Here is a 20,835-nt window from a genome sequence, read left to right on the forward strand (position 1 = left end):
CTTCTATAGGAATCTTCTTATTTCTCTATCCCCTTGGCAATTTCTTTCCAACTCTTTTCTCTTCTTCCAGTAATACTCCAGTGACTCTTGTGTTAGGGAGGTCCATGTTAGCTGCTCTTTCTTATTCTTGTGGCTGCAGCTCTTCCTTGAGCTTCTTTGGTTGTTGTATCTCTTGAAATTCTTGCTTGTTCACCAAGGATAGTTTCAGGGGCTCTGCTTCTTGTTCACTGTTGCTTTCCTCCAGGCACATTTTTACTGTGATCATCCTTCGACTCTTTAGGTTCTGGCTCAGATTCAGGTGTAGGCTTGAAAACATGGAAGGTGAGATGTTCATCATGTATTTTCAGTATTAACTCTCCTTGTTCCACATCTATAAGTGCTCTAGCAGTGGCTAAAAATGTTCTCGCCAGAATGATTGGATGGAGGTAACTTTCTTCCATGTCTAGAACAACAAAGTCTGTGGGGAGAAAGTACTTCCCAACCTTTACCAATACATTCTCCACTACTCCTAATGCCTGTTTCTGAGTCTTGTTAGCCAGTTGAAGGACTACATCTGTGGGTCTCAGCTCATTAATTTGTAGTTTCCTCATGAGAGATAGTGGCATGAGATTTATGCTTGCTCCTAGATCACAGAATCCTTTGTCAATCATTGTATCACCTATAACACAGGGGATGTGAAAACTTCCTGGATCTTTTTTCTTTTGTAGGCAAGTCCTTCTGGATGAGGGCACTGCATTCCTTGTTTATCACCACTGTTTGTCCCCCCCTTCAAGGTGCTCTTCTTAGCTAGCAGCTCCTTCATACATTTAATGTAGGTAGGCATCTGTTGGAGGACTTCAAGGAAAGGGATGTTGACATGAAGAGACTTAAATATGTCCAGGAATCTAGTGTATATTTTCTCCTTCTTACTACCCCTGAGTCTCTGAGGAAATGGTGCCTCAGCCACATAAGGTTCCAGAATTTCCTCCTTTTTTGGTTCTTTCCCTTGTACAGGTTTATTTCCTTGTTCTTTCTCATCCAAGTTTCCCTGGGAATCTCCTTGGCTATGCTCTATTGGCTTGCTAATGTCTTCTTCCAGGATTTCTTCATTTGTAAGAGTAATTGCCTTACATTCTTCCCATCTCACCTTCTTTGTTTCTCACCTTGGATTCTTCTCAGTGTCACTTGGGAAGCTATCAGTGGACTTGGGAATTTGCTGAGACAAGTATCCTACTTGAGATTCAAGTTTTTGGATAGTTTCTCCTCGGCTTCTCATACTGGCCCTTATTTCATCCTTGAATGCTCTATTATCTTGAACCTCCTTGCCAAGGTTATCAAGCATAGCTTCAATTCTAGATAGCCTATCCTCAGAGGGTGGATTGGGAATGAGATGTTGAGGCTGGTTATTTTGGCTTTGGTATGGTAGCTGGGAAGAGATGTTTTGTGTGGCTTTATATGGTCTTTGGTTTGAGTGTTGGTAGGTGAATCTATTGTAATTATTGGAGTTGTAAGGTCTATGATCTTGGCTTTGGTTTTGTTGGTTTCCCCACCCAAAGTTTGGGTGGTTCTTCCAACCAGGGTTATAGGTTTTAGAATATGGATCATGAGCTTGCCTAGATGAATTTTCAAGGTAATTGGCTTCCTCCCAGTTAACTCCTTCCTCTGTGTACAACTCTCTTTGTAGGTCATGCGTATGCGCCATATGGCCAAAATCTTCACCCACGCGTGGATCACACGTACGCGTCGATGCCCTTTTCCAACTTCAAAATCTTTGAAAATTATCGCGCACGTTGGACTCAACGTTGGATCCAACGTTAGACCACCAACGTTTGCATATCCACGCGTTCGCGTGTCCTATGCGTGTGTGTCAATTGGCCAAAACGCACACCCACGCGTATGCATCGTTGCACATTTTCCCATTCTCCAAAACTTGAAATTGTCGAGCACGTTAGAGGTGGCGTTAGACCCCAACGTTGCCTCCAACGTTGGCACCTTTCTACCTCAATATTGGACCCATAGTTGGAGTCCAAATTTGGCTCTAACTATGGTCTCTTGATTTAAAGTCTGAGGCATAGTTGGAGTCCAACTTTGGCTCCAACTATGCACCTTTCCTGGGCAACGTTTGAGGTAAAGTTGGAGTCTAACTTTGGCTCCAACTTTACACCTCGTTGAGTATGGACATTGCACCTAACGTTGGAGTACCAACTTTGGCTCCAATGTTGGTCTTCCCCTTTTCTTCATCAACGTTTTAGGCAACGTTGGAGCACCAACTTTAGCTCCAATGTTGCTCCTTTTTGCTTCCTTTCATGGCCCTCTTGTTGCTCATTTGTTCCCCTTCCTTAGCTTCCTTTTTACCTATCATCAATCAAATATTTGCATCAAAGTTTGCTATAATCACAAGATATTTGCATTATTCAATCATCAAGCAAAAATTTCATAAAGTCTTGTGGAAAGCACATAAATAACCAAGTTTAATTGAATCAAGGGATGCATGAAATTCTTATCCAAATGCTTAATTATAGCTCAAGAAAGTGCATAAAACCTAATGAATACAAAAGAAAAAGGCTTGTGAAACTAGCCTAAGATGCCTTGGCATTACCCATCCACTTCAAAATCAAATTTTCCACCTAAAACCCCACCCATGGCCGAACCTAACCCTATCCCACTCCTATAAATACCCCTCTTCATCACCCTTCATACACACACCTCTCATACACCATATAACACCCCATGGCCGAGCCCTCTCTCTCCCTCTATCTTCCTCTATTTTCTTCTTCTTCTACTCCATTCTTCCCTTTTCTTTATTTTTGCTCGAGAACGAGCAAAGTTTTAAGTTTGGTGTTGGAAAAGAAAAGCGTTTTTCTCTCCATTACCATTCATGGCACCCAAGGTTAGAGAATCCTCTACCAAGAGGAAAGGGAAGGCAATAGCCGCCACCTCTGAATCTTGGGAGATGGAAAGATTCATCACCAAAGCCCACCAAGGCCACTTCTATGAAGTAGTGGCAGAGAAGAAAGTGATCACTGAGGTCCCTTTCAAACTCAAGAAGAATGAGTATCCAGAAATTTGAAGAGCATGCACAAAAGCCTATGCAGCCGCCTCAGCATGAGATCCCTGAGATACCTCAAGGGATGTACTTTTCTCCTCAAAGCTATTGGGATCAATGGCAAATTTCACTTGGAGAACTAAGCACTAATATGGAGCAATTGAGGATGGAGCATCAAGAGCATTCCATCACCATCAATGAAATAAGAGAAGACTAAAGAGCTGTTAGAGAAGATCAAAGGGCTATGAGGGAAGAACAACAAAGGCAAAGGAGTGACATTGAAGAGATCAAGCATCACATTGGATCCTCAAGGAGGAGCACTAGCCGCAATCATTAAAGGTGGACTTGTTCACTTTTACTTCCTTTTCCTTTTATTATTTTGCTGTTTCTGTTATGTTTTTTCTGTTCTCTTGTTCTAGTTGCATGATCATTTGTATTGATGTCTTAAAAGTTATAAAATATTCCATATATCTCTCACCTTACTTAAAAGAAAAATTTTATTTGAAAAGAATTGAGAGATACATGAATTTCAAGTTTAAAATTAGAGTAGTTCAATTATTTTGATATGGTGGCATTGCTTTTGTTTTCTAAATGTATGATTAAATAGTGCATATTTAAAGTTGGAATTTTAGAATGTTGGCTCTTGAAAGAATAAGGAAAAAGGAAAATTATGTGCAAAAGAAAAAGCTGATTCTTGAAGGAAGAAAAAGCATGTGCAAAAGAAAAAAAAATTATTATGCATGTGAAAAAAAATAATAAAAACAGAAAAATCCATTACTGCCCAAAAATGCAGGAAAAGGAAGGCAGATTGAAAAAGCCAATAACCCTTCAAACCTAAAAGCAAGGGTAAAAGGATCCAAGGCTTTGAGCGTTAATGGATAAGAGGGCCTAAAGGAATAAAATCCTTGCCTAAGCGGCTCAATCAAGCTGTCCCTAACCATGTGCTTGTGGTGTGAAGGTGTCAAGTGAAAAACTTGAGACTGAGCGATTAAAGTCGTGGTCCAAAGCAAAAAGAGTGTGCTTAAGAACTCTGGACACCTCTATCTAGGGATTTTAACAAAGCTGAATCATAATCTGAAAAGGTTCACCCAGTTAAAGTGTCTGTGGCATGAATGTATCCGGTGGTAATACTGGAAAACAAAGTGCTTACGGTCACGGCTAAGACTCTAAAAGGTATATTCAAGAATAAAAAAGAACTGAACTAGGAGAGTCAATAATATCATCTGGATTCTAAGTTTCTAAAGATGCCAACTATTCTGAGTTTCAATGGATAGTGAGATGCCAAAACTATTTAGAAGCAAAAAGCTACTAAGACCCGCTCATCTAATTGTAACTGAGCTTCATTGGAAACCTAGAAATTTATTGTATCTTAATTTTCTTTTTATCCTATTGTGTTTATAGTTGCTTCGGGACAAGCAACAGTTTAAGTTTGGTGTTATGATGAGCAGATATTTTATACTCTTTTTGGCATCATTTTCATATAGTTTTTAGTGTGTTTTCTTTAGTTTTTATTAAGTTTTTATAGGTTTTAGTGTTAAATTCATATTTTTGGATTCTACTATTAGTTTTTGTGTTTTTTGTACAATTTTAGGTGATTTCTGGCTGAAATGGAGGAGCTGGAGCAAAAGTCTGATTCAGAGACAAAAAAGCACTACATATGCTATACGGATCTGACCTCCTTACACTCGGAAGAGCTTTTTTGGAGCTACAGAAGTCCAAATAGAGCGTTCTCAATGGATATGAAAACACGACTTCCAGAGCTTTCTAGAAATTTATAATAGTCCATACTTTGCTTCAGATTAGAAGGCCCAAAGCTACCGTCCAACGCCAGCCTCCTACCCTCTTCCAGGCGTCCAGCACCCACAAAGCAGAGACCAGCATCCAAACACCCAAAGAGGACCCCCTAGCCAGAGTTTTATGCCCTAAGAGCCTCATAGCATGTGGATCTCATCAAATCTCAGCCCAAACACTCACCAAGTGGGCTCTAGAAGTGGATTTTAGCACTAAAAAGACTGTTTTTGTAAGAATCGAGACAAATTAATCGTCTAAGTAAGTAATTAATATTGCCCACATTAGGTTCCAAAAATTTAGAATGAGAATTTGAGGATTTAAATATGATTTTTGGACTCAGTAGATTTTTCTGCGAAAAAACTGAGAAAAATCGTGAACCGGCAGCCGAACCGGTCGAACAGGTTTAAGTCTGCCCAATACTGTGCGAGTAAAAGTGAAAACAGTATAAAAACCTTAGGAAAATATTTAATGTTGAAAACTGAGCGTTAATTTTAAAGGTTTGGCCCAAAGTTGGGCCAAACGGGTTAAAAACGCTAACAGAGTGGATCGGGCCCAAGTTGGGCCCAAGCCCAACATATATATAGGTTCATTTAATAAACCCTTCAGCTATAAACACATACACACAAAAGGTGAGTGGCTGAGAAGAAAAGGGAAAGGAAGAGAGAATAAGGACTATTCACCTACAACTTCAATCCGCGATATCTTGAGCTACGGTGCTCCAATTTGTGTGCCGTCAGCTGCTACGTGAAGCTCTCTTTGAGCCCGTTAGTTTCATCTAGCCAAAGAGGTATGAATCTCAAAAAATCCTGCCCAGTTTCGGTATTAAGAAATTCAAAAATATTAGATTTTAGTTTTGAGTGAATTTTTGTGTTTTGATTGATTAGGTGGTCTCTAAGGTTGGGCTATTGGTGATTTGTACCCCAAACACTATAAAAAAAAGGTAGGGAAACTCTTGACCTTGTGAATTTGTGTATTTAGAAACCCTAGGTGTTGATTTATGGTAATTTATATGGTTTTAGTTAAGTTCTTGCACTTGTTGGAGTTGATTTGGAGCTTTGAAGGTAAGATTGGTGGTTGGTTGGTGATTGAAAGCTTGCTTGTGCCCAATTGGGGTTTTGGTACATATTGGGAATCGGCCAAGGTATGGTTTCATTTTTCTATATATAATATATAATATTTCTGGACACTTAGGCTAGTGACCCATAGGGTAAGGTTGAATTAAATTGGTTGTTGGATTGTTGAATGATGATTTATGATGAATTATAATGGATTGATGATTTTGACTATGTTGATGAATTATAATGTTGAATTTGATAAATATGGTGAAAAATATTTAGATTGAGATGAAATGAGATTGAATATGATGCTTGGTATTGAAAGATTTATGATTGATGGATGTGTTGGTGGAGGATTGTTTGTAATGTTATATATTTGATAATTGAGGTTGAGAATAATGAAGTGTAAAGGAAAATTTAGTATGAATGGTGGAATGTGATACAAAAGGTTAGATGTTGATTTAAATTGGAGTTTGGAAGGGTTTTGGTTTGATTTTGGTTGAGGATTGTGGAAAATTGAGACTTTGTGAACTTTTGGTAAAACTAGAATTTTGGTGAACTTCCATGCATCATATCTTGAGCTACCGTGCTTGAAATTCAATGTATTTTATACCAAATTAAAGAAAATTGAACAAGCTTTAAAATGGTTTAAATTTTATGGAAATCCGAATTTGGTAGAAAAAGATAAGATTGTGGAAAGTTTGGTGTCAAAATCTGAAATTCAGCAATGTTGCAGAATTTTTTTATTTCTGGGTTGTTCGCGCACGCACAGCCTTGTGCGCACGCACACCCCTATGATTTTCCGACCCTGTGTGAACGTACAAACTTGTGCGTACGCACACACAGGGGAAGGCCTTCGGTTGAGAGCGCTAGCACAACCTGTGCGCGCATATAACCAAGGAAGTTTTACAACCTGTGCGCACGCATGGCCCTGTGCGCACGCACACGTTGGAAGGAGCATTCTGTTGAGGGCATTTTCTCGCCTTGTGCGAGTGAACAGTCTAGAAAATTTTACACTTGTGCGTACGCACAGCTCTATGCGTACGCACAGTTTTGATAATCCCCCTAGGCATGCGCATGCACACCCCTATGCGTATGCACATGCCCTGTTTCTCAAACTAAATTCTTGTTTTTAACTGTTTCACCTTCTCAAAAAGGTTGTACTCTTCTGTGACACCATTTTAAGACTCGTTGGCTTATTTTCTGGTATTAAAACATGGGAAAGGTCCTAAGAGATTTAATTTGGTATTATTTTGAAAAGTTAGAGAACAGAGGCTTAGGTTTCTGGTGTGCTGAGGATGAGTTCACAAGAGTGAGAGGGAAGAATGGTATATGGATTGAGAACTGATGAACTGATGAGTTTGGAATGAAAGTGTTGATTTGACAGTAGTTGAGATGAGTCGAGGACTCGGAATGGGATGATGGATCCATGATATACTGAAAAAAAAATGTTTTCTAAGAACCACTGAATTACTATTTATGCTGAGAAATTATGAGATGTTATGTGCCTGGCAGGGACGGTGGTTGGATCCCTTTTGTCGATGTTACGGCGACAGCATAAGGGCGGTGCCTAGTCCTGCTTACGTTGAGATCTGAGGTCTGTGGCAGGGTATCCCGCTCGCATTCTTTCAGAATCACAAGAGTGTGGCACTATATCCCTGGACCGTGGGCCGGGGCACGATATCCCTAGGGGGTACCCATTGTATTCGTGACCGAAAGGCAACATCCCGAGGGGATGTGTCGGGTTGGCAGTTGAACCGACAATGTGATATCATGGCCAATAGGATAGGCATTCATCATATGCATCTTCTATCTGTTTGTTTGCTTTGCCGACTTGTAATTGCTTGCCTAATTGTATAACATGCCTAATTGCGTACTTGAATTACTTGCCATATATGTCTATACATGTGTTTTACTTGCATTGTAATTAATTATGCTTTCTATTGGAATTGAGGAGGTTCGAAAGGCGGTGGCAACGGGATCGCATGGAGGATAGGTTGGTGAAGGCTGTGGGACAGCGAAGAACTGTTAGCATAGAAAATCCTTTAAGACAGACTACCCCTTTTATTATGTTCTAGTTTTAATTGATGCTCTACTGTTTTAGTTATGCTTTAAGATGAATCTTGTGATGGATATGAAGTTCTATGATTGCCTCTAGCGTCTCGGGGTCATATATCTTACTTCACTAGGCACTGTTACCATACTGAGAACCTCCGGTTCTCATACTATATTTTTGTTGTTATTTTTCGGATGCAGGTCGCAACCCACCTCGGTGAGTTGCTTTGGTGGTCACAGAGCGGAGGATCTCTATCTGTTTTGGAGTCTTTTTGCTTATTTTGTATTTATCTCTCATCTTTTGTATTTTACTTTTGCCTAGAGGCTCATTTTGAGAGAAAAACTTGTGTAAGCTATTTTTAACTATAAGAATTCTGTATGGTCTGTATATAGCTAGCCGGTTTAAACTCCACAAACCGTGGCTAGATCCTTATTTTATTATACTCTTATATTTTTTTATATTGTATCTCTTTCTTGTGCGTTAAACTAGTAGTTTTGTGTGTACATTTTGAGCTTTTCAAATCCTATTTTTGAGCTATATCCTTCGTCGGGCCTCTAGACTATATTAGTTCTTTTTATATGTTATATGTATAAGCTTTAGACTTGTCATAACCTCTGATTAACCTTTTTTTTACGACGCGAGGTAAAGCTTAGGATAATTAGGGTGTTACATTTAGTGGTATCAGAGCGGTTCGTCTCGTGAGCCTAATTGTATCCGGAATATGCATGCATAAACGAGAGGTATTTATATCCGGAGGAGGCATCTACCAGATCGTTGATGCTTGGGAGTGGATAAGGGTCTTTTGGGCAGGCTTTGTTGAGATCTGTGTAGTCGGTGCACATTCGCCACTTCCCGTTTGCTTTTTTCACCAAGACGACATTAGCTAACCACAGTAGGTACTTGACTTCTCTTATGAATCCTGCCTCCAGTAGAGCTTGTACCTGCTCTTCCACAGCTTGGGATCTTTCGGGTCCGAGCTTTCTACGCCTCTGTTGTACTGGCCGAGATCCAGGGTAGACTGCTAGCTTATGACACATTAACTTGGGGTCTATGCCTGGCATGTCTGCAGCCTTCCATGCAAAGAGGTCGACGTTATCTCGTAAAAACTGTATGAGTGTTTCTTTTATGTCTTCTTTTAGAGTCGTGCCAATATTGGTTGTTTTGACCGAGGTGTCTTGATGAGCGGATAATTTATACGCTTTTTGGCATTGTTTTTACATAGTTTTCAGTATAATTTAGTTAGTTTTTAATATATTTTTATTAGTTTTTAAATAAAAATCACATTTCTAGACTTTACTATGAGTTTGTATGTTTTTCTATGATTTCATGTATTTTCTGGCTGAAATTGAGGGACTTGAGCAAAAATCAGATTCAGAGGTTGTAGAAGGACTGTAGATGCTGCTAGATTCTGACCTCCCTGCACTCAAAGTGGATTTTCTGGCGCTACAGAACTCCAAATGGTGCTCTCTCAATTGCGTTGGAAAGTAGGCATCCAGGGCTTTCCAGAAATATATAATAGTCCATACTTTGCTCGAGTTTAGACGATGCAAACTGGCGTTCAACGCCAGTTCCATGCTGTATTCTAGAGTTAAACGCCAGAAACAGGTTGCAAAGTGGAGTTAAAGGGCAAAAACAGGTTACAAACTGGCGTTCAACACCAAGACAAGCCTCTACACGTGTAAAGCTCAATGCTCAGCCCAAGCACACACCAAGTGGGCCCCGAAAGTAGATTTCTGCATCATTTACTCATTTCTGTAAACCCTAGTAACTAGTTTAGCATAAATAGGACTTTTTACTATTGTATTTACATCTTTGGATTATCTTTTGATCCTTTGATCACGTTTAGGGGGCTGGCCATTCGGCCATGCCTGGACCTTATCACTTATGTATTTTCCATGGTAGAGTTTCTACACTCCATAGATTAAGGTGTGGATCTCTGCTGTTCCTCATGAATTAATACAAAGTACTATTGTTTTTCTATTCAATTCAAGCTTATTCCTTCTCTAAGATATCCATTCGCACCCAAGAACATGATGAATGTGATGATTATGTGACGCTCATCATCATTCTCACCTATGAACGCGTGCCTGACAAACACTTCCGTTCTACATGCAAACAAGCTAGAATGAGTATCTCTTAGATATCTAATATAGAGGACCGAATCCGAGATATTAGAATCTTCGTGGTATAAGTTAGAACCCATGGACGGCCATTCTTGAGATCTGGAAAGTCTAAACCTTGTCTGTGATATTCCGAGTAGGATCTGGGAAGGGATGGCTGTGACGAGCTTCAAATTCGCGAGTGCTGGGCATAGTGACAGACGCAAAAGGATAATAAATCCTATTCCAGTATGATCGAGAACCGACAGATGATTAGCCATGCAGTGACAGTGCATTGGACCATTTTCACAGAGAGGATGGGATGTAGCCATTGACAACGGTGATGCCCTACATAAAGCTTGCCATGGAAAGGAGTAGGAATGATTGGATGAAGACAGCAGGAAAGCATAGGTTCAGAAGAACGAAAGGCATCTCTATACGCTTATCTGAAATTCTCACTAATGAATTACATAAGTATCTCTATCCTAGTTTATATTTCAATTATGTTTTAATTATCAAATCTCCATAACTATCTGAATCCGCCTGACTGAGATTTACAAGGTGACCATAGTTTACTTCAAGCCGACAATCTCCGTGGGATTGACCCTTACTCACGTAAGGTTTATTACTTGGACGACCCAGTGCACTTGCTGGTTAGTTGTGCGGAAATGTGACAAAGTGTGATTCACATTTGAGAGCACCAAGCCATTGGCACCATTGTTGAAGATCACGATTTCGCATACCAAGTTTTTGGCGCCGTTGCCGGGGATTGTTCGAGTTTGGACAACTGACGGTTCATCTTGTTGCTCAGATTAGGTAATTTTATTTTAATTTTAAGCTTTTTATTTCCTATTTTCGAAAAATACAAAAAAATTATTTTCCTCTTTTTCGTTTTTCCCAATTAGTTTTCGAAAAATAAAAAAATTTATAAAATCATAAAATCAAAAATATTTTTGTGTTTCTTGTTTGAGTCTAGAGTCAAGTTTTAAGTTTGGTGTCAATTGCATCTTTTTAATTTTCTAAAAAAGTTATTTTTGAAAATTTCATGCATTGCATTCTTCATGATCTTCAAGTCGTTCTTGGCCAGTCTTCTTGTTTGATCTTCATATTTTCTTGTTTTGTGCCTTTCCTTGTTTTTCATATGCATTCTTGAATTATTAATGTCTAAAGAATAAAAATTTTTAAGTTTGGTGTCTTTCATGTTTTCTTTTCTTGAAAATTTTTCAAAAATAAGTCTTGATGTTCATCTTGACATTCAAAGTGTTCTTGGTGTTCATCTTGACATTCAAAGTATTCTTGCATGCATCATGTGTTTTGATCCAAAATTTTCATGCATTGAGTCTTTTTGATGTTTTTCTCTTTCTTTATTAAAATTCAAAAATCAAAAAAATATCTTTCCCTTTTTCACTCATAAATTTTCAAAAATTTGAGTTGACTTTTTCAAAACTTTTTAAAATTTAGTTGTTTCTTATGAGTCAAATCAAATTTTCAATTTAAAAATTCTATCTTTTACAAATCTTTTTCAAAAATCAAATCTTTTTCAATTTTTCTTTCATATTTTCGAAAATTTCAAATTAATTTTCAAGATCTTTTTCTTATTTTTATTCCATATTTTCGAATTCAATGCTAACAATTAATGTGATTGATTCAAAAATATTAAGTTTGTTACTTGCCTAATAAGAAAGGTTCAATCTTTAAATTTTAAAATCAAATCTTTTTGTTTCTTGTTAGTCAAGTAATCAACTTTAATTTTCAAAATCAAATCTTTTTAAAATTCTTTTTCAAATCTTTTTCAAATTAAATTTCAATCACATCTTTTTCAAAATTTAATTTCAAAATCTTTTCTAACTTTTTATCTTTTCAAATTTGATTTTCAAATCTTTTTCAATTAACCACTTTACTTTTTATTTGATTCTTATCTTTTTCAAATCTACCTAACTAACTCACTCTCTAATTTTCGAAAATCCCTTCCCTCTTTCTCAAATTTCCATTTTAATTAACTAATTGTTTTTGTTTCAATTTAATTTGGTTTCAATTTTAATTTTCAAATTTTAACTTTAATTTTAAAATATTTTTATTTTATTTTATTTAAATTTTCGAACTCTTCTCTTCCTCACCTCCTTCTATTTATTTATTCATCTACTAACACTTCTCCTCCACCCAAAAATTCGAACCCCATCCCCCTCTCTTTGTTCGAATTTTTCCTCTTCTCCTTCTTACATTCTTCTATTCTTATACTTGCATAAGGAATCTCTATACTGTGACATAGAGGATTTCATATTATCTTTTGTGTTCTCTTCTTTTTCATATGAGCAGGAACAAGGATAAGAACATTCTTGTTGAAGCCGATCCTGAACCTAAAAGGACTCTGAAGAGGAAGCTAAGGAAAGCTAAAGCTCAACTCTCTGGAGAAAATCTGACAGCAATTTTCGAAAAGGAAGGAGACATGGCCGAAAATAATAACAATGCAAGGAAGATGCTTGGTTACTTTACTGCACCAAATTCCAATTTACATGGAAGAAGCATCTCAATCCCTGCCATTGGAGCAAACAATTTTGAGCTTAAACCTCAATTAGTTTCTCTGATGCAACAGAACTGCAAGTTTCATGGACTTCCATCCGAAGATCCTTTTTAGTTCTTAACTAAATTCTTGCAGATCTGTGATACTGTTAAGACCAATGGGGTTGATCCCGGGGTCTACAGGCTTATGCTTTTTCCGTTTGCTGTAAGAGACATAGCTACAGTATGGTTGGACTCTCAACCTAAAGATAACCTGAACTCTTGGGATAAGTTGGTCACGGCTTTCTTAGCCAAGTTCTTTCCTCCTCAAAAGCTTAGCAAGCTTAGAGTGGATGTTCAAACCTTCAAACAAAAAGAAGGTGAGTCCCTCTATGAAGCTTGGGAAAGATACAAGGAACTGACCCAAAAGTGTCCTTTTGACATGCTTTCAGAATGGACCATCCTGGATATATTCTATGATGGTCTGTCTAAGCTATCAAAAATGTCATTGGACCACTCTGCAAGTGGATCCATTCACCTTAAGAAAACGCCTACAGAAGCTCAAGAACTCATTGACATGGTTGCAAATAACCAGTTCATGTACACTTCTGAAAGGAATCCTGTGAGTAATGGGACGCCTATGCGGAGGATCTCTATCTGTTTTGGAGTCTTTTTGCTTATTTTGTATTTATCTCTCATCTTTTGTATTTTACTTTTTCCTAGAGGCTCATTTTGAGAGAAAAACTTGTGTAAGCTATTTTTAACTATCAGAATTCTGTATGGTCAGTATATAGCTAGCCGGTTTAAACTCCACAAACCGTGGCTAGATCCTTATTTTATTATACTCTTATATTTTTTTATATTGTATCTCTTTCTTGTGTGTTAAACTAGTAGTTTCGTGTGTACATTTTGAGCTTTTCAAATCCTATTTTTGGGTTATATCCTTCGTCGGGCTTCTAGACTATATTAGTTCTTTTTATATGTTATATGTATAAGCTTTAGACTTGTCATAACCTCTGATTAACCTTTTCTTTACGACGCAAGGTAAAGCTTAGGATAATTAGGGTGTTACATTTAGTGGTATCAGAGCGGTTCGTATCGTGAGCCTGAGGGATGGACCGATTGTGCTTCATTGCATACTCTGGGTCATTTTTCTTTCACGCTATTTAGGTTATTTACTTGTTATTTCATAGCATGCTTATTTGTGATTGCTTTTATGGGATAATTGAAGCACTAGGCTTTTGATATTGAGACTGATCTCCTTGATATTGATTGTTTGGTGTAGACAGGAACCCTAATGGCCACTCGCGGACGAGGTCGTACACGTTCACGAGAGAGTAGAAATGAGCAACCGGCCGATAACCATGCCGAATTTATGGCGACAATAGCGAATCTTACGAACACCATGGAAGCTAATACTGTTGTGACTCTGCAAGCCGTGCAGAGGTTAGGCCAATCAGCTGGAAATGTAAACGGGAATAGCGAAGGAAATACGAATGATAATGCTTAGGAAAATGGCGATAATATGGGAGGTGCTCTAATGACCTTGGCTACTTTTCTCAAGGTTCGTCCGCCAAGTTTCAGAGGATCAACCAACCCTAAAGAAGCAAACAATTGGTTTCAAGCCATAGAGAACGCGCTGTAAGCACAGCATGTCCCGAATAACCAATATGTGGAGTTTGCCGCTTATCAGCTTTCGGGAGAGGCTCAGCAGTGGTGGCAAGAAGAATGCCGCTTGCTACAACTTCAGAATGCCGATATCCCTTGGGATGTATTCCAAATGGCTTTTTATAAGAAGTACTTTCCTGAATCTGCTAGGGAGGCGAAGAAGATGGAGCTTATGCAGCTGAAGCAAGGTTCTTTGTCTATAACGGACTATACTAGCCGATTTGAGGAGCTTTGTAGGTTCTCTAGAGTGTGTCAGGGTGCCCCGAAAACCTATGAAAGTTGGAAGTGTATTAAGTATCAAAGGAGCTTGAAGGATAATATTATGACTGCTGTGGCTACTTTGGAGATTCGGATCTTCTCCGATCTTATGAATAAGGCGAGAGTTATTGAGGAATATGTAAAGATGATGGCTTCATCAAGAGATACTCGTGGGGAGAACAACGATCGTGGGCGTGAAAAGCATTTTCAACACCAATGAGAGGTAAGCGTGTTATTGGTGCCAAAGCTATAACTTCATGGTGTGATGTTGTAACCCAACACTTGTTCGTAACTTAGTGTGGTGAACTTATAGCTAAGGGTATTAGGTTTAGCGTCAGGCCTATAATCCAATGTACTTGTGCTGCATAAAGTATTGCCGCTAGAGCCGACGAAACTTAGGGACGTTTTGGTTGGCATGGGCAAGTGATCCAATTCTTAAAGACTAACGAATCAGAGTAACGCTGTAGAAGCACGATAATCTTAATGACGGTGTGAGATTTTATACGAATGAGAGTACCAAAACTTTCTTGTGAATAAATCTATCTTTTCCCTTGTAAATTGCATTAGAGTTCTTTATTTTGGAAATCCCTCTTGATGAATGAATTGAACCTTGCCCAATCCTACTCCTTGTTTGTACATATCCTTACATAAACCTTGTACTCCTTGATGTCAACCTGAAGGTGTATTGTTGGGTTGAATCACCTTTATTGAAATTCCCCTAATCCTTTTAAAATTAGTGCAAACATATTTTTTATTCAAGTTGCCTCATTTTTCCTACCAAGCATTCTTAACTCAGAATTCCTTTTGAGGTGCATTTTCTCATTTTTTCCAACCTTGTCTGATCACAACATAATATGTCTTTTCGACTTCTTATAAATGCCATTTGGAATTGTTTACTCTCCTTTAAGCTTGGTATTCCTTCAATTAACTTGAGCTCATTTCAACATTGCATTCAATCCTTAGACACAGCCATTGATATGTTAGTTCCCTTAGGACCCAAATTATGAACACGAAGAATGAAATCGGCGGGCATGCGACCTTCGAGAAGTGGTGAAGCTTCGTTTTGCAAATAGTGTTACTGATGACTAAGTCGACACAAAGTGCTCGTGTTAATTGAATCTTATGAACCAGTTAGGATCTACGTTAACACTACGTTGGAAATCTCGGAGTGCATTTCAATATAATATTAGGATGTAATTACTAAAGGACTGCGATTTTAAGCTAAGCTATCACCCAGGAATTTCCACATTTGACCTTGGTTTAAACATGTAGATTATACGGTGGTTAATATAAAATTCGGTACAAGTTGAATTATAGAGTGCAGAGGTACGTAGAAAAGGGGAAAAATAAGTGAGAATACATCTAGGCTTGAATTTTCGGTTAGTTTAGCATTTGATTTTAGTTATGATAAGTAAAACTCATTAGTTGTTTGGTATGATTCAAGGAGGTTGAACTGTATATATTGCTAAAATTGTAAATGGATTGAATGATTAGATACGAGATAAAAGGATATGATGATATTATGGATCTTGGAATTTTGTCAAATGAGTAAAGAAAATGGAGAATAGAATGTGTTCCGAGGGTTACCTGAAACTGTAGGTCGATCTCAGATGAGATCTTCTGTTCTGGTCGGAGATGACGTGTCTGGTTGATGGGTGACGACCGGAGCTGTCGTGTCCGACTTGTTGGACTGGCTGCACTGTTGATCCTTGGTCACCGGAGGGTGGGGGGTACCTACAAGAGACTCCGATGCTTAAGTTAGCATGGGTATTAAACATGTTTTTTAGTAGAATCAGAGTATGAGTTATACTTGGGTGCTCCAGTGTATTTATAATGGTGTAGAGTGACCCTTTTTAGATAAGATAAGTTTAGTTATCCTATCTTATCTTATCTTTGAGTTGAGGTCAGCTTATCTTCAAGGGAACTGCCCTTATCTCTATAGGCTTGGACTACCTTTGGATTTGGGTCGTGCTCCTCTATTTGGGCCCCTTACTGGGCTTTCCTGTCGATTTGACCGAACTCTTTGAGAAGAGGTCGGATAGCCTGACCTGAAGAGGTCGGTTGCTTTGTTACTGAACATCACGGATCGGATATCTCGACCCAGGGTGTGAACAGTGCCCCTGCTTGAGCTCGGTCTTCTGTTTTGAGGTCGAGTCCTTGACTTTGATCCTTCTCTAGTGAAGCCGAACTCAAGCATTTGTCGATTTCTTTCCTTGTAGAAATTTTTTGAATGTGGAACGTTTTCCTCTGAAAGCGCACACTTTTATATCAGCGCTCTGTTATTGGGAACGTGCGAGGGTTTAATACCTTCATTAATTGGTATTGATTGCCCTATTTCCCTTGGCTTTTATTTTGAATTTTTGCAATCAGAAACGGTTTCTCTCCTTCATTTTTCTTTTTAACTTCTCCATTCGTTCTCTCGCTTTTTTGTTTTTCGCCTACATTTTGCCTTTTTTGCGTTGCGGCGTCATTCAGCGATTTTGCCGGCGATTCCGTCTTTCCATCTTCAACCTCCCTCGAAGCTTCTTCATTTGTTCAGGTTGGTTTTTCTTTCTTTGTGGCTCTTTCGTCGTTTTTGCCTTCGATTTTTGATAGGGTTTCGATTTTCTCTTGAAGTCTGAATCTGTGTGCCTGCTTGTTTACTGCTTAAGAGTATTCTTTTTGCTTTTGAAATGGTCCCTTTGCATTCCTGGGGCTCACACTGCTTGTTTTCTTTGAAAGATTGTTCCTTTTGTCATGCTGATAGCTTCTATTGATGAATTCTGTCATTTTGTTTTTTCTGGGGGTTTTTTATTTTCTTGGAAAAGGTGGCGTCTTTGATGACTTTTTCTTTCATATGCTTTGCCATTGTGTTTGTTGATAAGCTAAGACTGTGAATTTGGAATATAGCTATTTTGGTTTTATCTGATTTGTAGCTTTCTAGGATGCATGTTGCTTTCTTTTTCACTTTAAAGAGTTAGCTTTGTAGGTTTTTCCTGAATCCTTGTTCCCTGACTGCCTCCAAAGGACGCCCCTGGACCTTCTTTGCGGGTTCTGGAGTTTTCCTTTTGTTGTTTGTGTCGTCTGAATCGTATTAGCCGAGTTGTTTTGTCCTTCGTCCGAGATGTTTTTTAGTAATCCGATCTTCTTTTCTTGTTGTAGGATTAGTTGGCCTCATGTCTTCTCGCAAAAATATTGTTGAGACGTCTTCCCAAGTTCCAGAGGGCATGGCGGATTGGGTGGATTCTATGGTTTTATTGTGTGTTTCTTTGGTTGACTCTGAGTTTTGTCAGCAACTTAGACAATTTCATAAGATATGTGGTAGTGGTGGTGATGAAAAGAACTATGAATTTGTATCTCCGAGTTCTGAGGAGAAGGTCTGTTTCTCTACTCAGATTGTCGGAGAGCGCCCTTTTCTCTACGCCTATGACTTCTTTTTTAGTCAAATGAGTATTACTCTTCCTTTCACTGATTTGAGACCAACCTGTTATGGTCATGTAATGTTGCTCCTTCCCAACTTCACCCCAATTCCTGGGGTTTCATAAAGATTTTTCAATTGTTGTGTCATGGATTTGGTATTCCTGCTTCACAATCTCTTTTCTTCTATCTCTTTGTTTTGACAAAGCCTAGGGTAGTAAAGAAGAAAGCTGCTTGGGTTTCTTTCCGAGCTTCCCAGGGAAAGAAGGTCTTCTCCATATTTGATGAATCTTTTCGTGATTTTAAAAATTACTTTTTCAAGGTTCGAGCTGTTGAAGGAGCTCGCCCCTTTTTTCTGGATGAAAATGACGAGCCCGCCTTTCCCTTGGAATGGCAAAAGGATGTGAGAGTATCTAGATATACATGGGAAATGTTGGATGGGGCTAAGCAAGCTTTTGTGACTGTCTTGGAAGAACACTGGGGTCAGCCTCCCCATCTGGACACAAATAAATTTTTAACCAATCCCTCTCTCCTCCAAACTGAGCTGGGTAGTTATCTTTTTGATTTTCCTCTATTGTCTGCTCCTGTATTATTCGCAAACTCTTTTCTGATTTGTGACTTGATTCCTTACTGTTGTGTTTTACTTGCAGAGATGATTAAGAGTAATGAATCTATGAAGGACTTCAAAAGGGTGAGGAAAGCTACCGCAGCCCAAAACATCTCGGCCAAGGCGGCCGGGGAGGGATCATCCTAGGCCCAGTCAAAGCCGGCCGTTCCGAGCTCACCTGGGGCGAGGAAGGTAATCCCGACTCCCCGGGTTTGTTTGGTTGATCCTCCTCAAGCCTCTGTTGCCACTTCTGGTGCTCCTCCCAACAAAAAGCAAAAAACAATTGAGCCATTCAACCTTGATGCCCCTGATTTGATGCGGTCGAGTTCATAGATCAGCAGATCGATCGTTACGGTGCCCTCCCTATGGATAATGTATCACTCCTTCGCCATTTGGACTTTATAACTCGGAGTAGTGTTAAGATGGCGCACATGGGAGCTGCCTTGTACCGAACTGTCCAAAATCTTCCTCTTCATGCCACCAAAGCCTTCATGGAGGAGGCTAAACAGGAGTTTGATCGGATAAAGGGATTGAAGGAGGAGCTCGAAGTGAAAGTAACCAAACTGGAGAAGGAGATGGAGACGAGAAGGCTAGCTCTCTTGCCATGGAGGCTTCTGTGAGGTTGGCCGAGGACACGGCATTGAGGCATAAAGACAGCTATGTTACATCCTATCGGGATGTAATGCGTCTGAGGGAGGAGTTGGAGTCTGCCTGAGCTGATTACTCCGAGTTCCAGGGTCATCTTGTCGGCAGCGTGAATGCTACTTATGAGAACCTGAAGGAGCAGGTTCGAATCTGGCTCCTGAGGTCAACTTTTCTCTCTTCAGCCTGGACAATGTTGTGAGGGATGGTAAGATTGTCCCTGACGACCCAGATGATGATGATGTCGAACCTCCCCCTGCGCCTGCCGCCAAAGTGTCAACTTCTGCAGTTCCTTCAGTTGAGGTCGGTCATCCCGTATCCGATCCGGACTGTCAAATCCTGAATCGGGATGATGGGACCGTGGATGCTGTGCCCATTCAGACTCGCCCTCCTTCTCCCCGTGCTGATGCTACCGGGAAGGCTTCTAATGTTTAACTGAACTTTTTTATCTTGATTGTGTAGATAGCCCGGCTTGTGGGCTTTTAAACTCTTTATTTTATAAATTTTATTTTGCTGATTGTTGACACTTGTTTAGTTGCTTGTTTAGCAACTTTAGGCTGAAAAAACAAAAAATAGCTTCCATGTTCTTGGGGCTGATTTGGGTAGCCCTTTTGTTTTTATCACAACTTCGCGCCTTTAGTATCATGTCGATCTTTATCTCGTCTAGGTACTTCTTCTAGGCTTTTGGTATTGCTTGGAGCCTTGTCGCTCGATCTCTTTGAGTGGCTTTTGTGCTTGTGGCTTTGATTCCTTTTGAGGCAACAAACAAAAATCCTGTTTTGTTTAGACTTTTTGTGAGGTCTCTGCCAAGTATTACTTTTTGTTGCCTTCGCACTTTATATGGATCGACTTCGTCATGTCGGGACCTTCTAAGTTACTTTTGTAATCCTCTTTTTTGGAATTTGTTCAGGTCTCTGTCAGGGATTACGTTTATAACTTTTATGTTTTGGGCCGACTTCGTCATGTCGGATCAAGTTATTTTGTAATCCTCTTTCTTGGACTTTGTTCAAGTCTCTTTCAGGGATTACTTCTATAACTTTATGTTTTGGGCCGACTTCGTCATATCGGGCCCTTCTAAGTTACTTTTGTAATCCTCTTTCTTAGACCTTGTTCAGGTCTCTTTCAGGGATTACTTCTATAACTTTATGATTTGGGCCGACTTTGTCATGTCGGGCCCTTCTAAGTTACTTTTGTAATCCTCTTTCTTGGACCTTGTTCAGGTCTCTTTCAGGGATTACTTCTATAACTTTATGTATTGGGCCGACTTCGTCATGTCGGGCCCTTCTAAGTTACTTTTGTAATCCTCTTTCTTGGACCTTGTTCAGGTCTCTTTCAGGGATTACTTCTATAACTTTATGTTTTGGGCCGACTTCGTCATGTCGAGCCCTTCTAAGTTAAAGTAATCCTCTTTTATAGGGTTGGCCAGACCTCTTTCCAGGGTTTACCTATAACTTGGTTTGACTTGGTCCGACTTCTTAACGTCGGCCAGTCTTTTAAGATATTATTTAGCAATCCATCAGGACCTCGTCAGGTCCTTTCTCCGGATCACTTTCGATAACTTCTTGCATTATTCTATTTTCATCTTTTCCGATTTGTAGAAGGTGGGTTAAATCCTCGTTTAGTCGACCTTTAGATGAATTTGGTTTTCATCTTTGTTGGTCTTTATCGTGATCGTGCAGTTTTGTTTTTCACTTTCTGCCAATCTGTCGCTTTATAATTGGACGATGAATGTTTCAGAT

At 39.2% G+C, this 20,835-nt stretch overlaps 1 protein-coding gene and 1 non-coding gene across 2 annotated transcripts; both read right to left on the bottom strand.

Annotated features, from left to right (window-relative positions):
- Positions 1-224: 224 nt before the first annotated feature.
- Positions 225-650, bottom strand: LOC140179294 (uncharacterized). The gene has a single exon (XM_072218009.1). The coding sequence runs from the start codon at positions 648-650 to the stop codon at positions 225-227; it is 426 nt and encodes a 141-aa protein (XP_072074110.1).
- A 12,215-nt stretch (positions 651-12,865) lies between these two features.
- LOC112752589 (small nucleolar RNA R71) lies at positions 12,866-12,973 on the bottom strand. Its single transcript, XR_003177018.1, has one exon. It is a non-coding gene; the product is annotated as a small nucleolar RNA R71 (small nucleolar RNA).
- Positions 12,974-20,835: the final 7,862 nt, after the last annotated feature.

This window comes from Arachis hypogaea, chromosome 15 (genome assembly GCF_003086295.3).
Source record: "Arachis hypogaea cultivar Tifrunner chromosome 15, arahy.Tifrunner.gnm2.J5K5, whole genome shotgun sequence".
Taxonomy (NCBI): domain Eukaryota; kingdom Viridiplantae; phylum Streptophyta; class Magnoliopsida; order Fabales; family Fabaceae; genus Arachis; species Arachis hypogaea.

What these genes read in the sequence shown, in the direction of transcription:
- LOC140179294 (XM_072218009.1), bottom strand. Translation starts at nt 650, where the DNA reads ATGATTGACAAAGGATTCTGTGATCTAGGAGCAAGCATAAATCTCATG.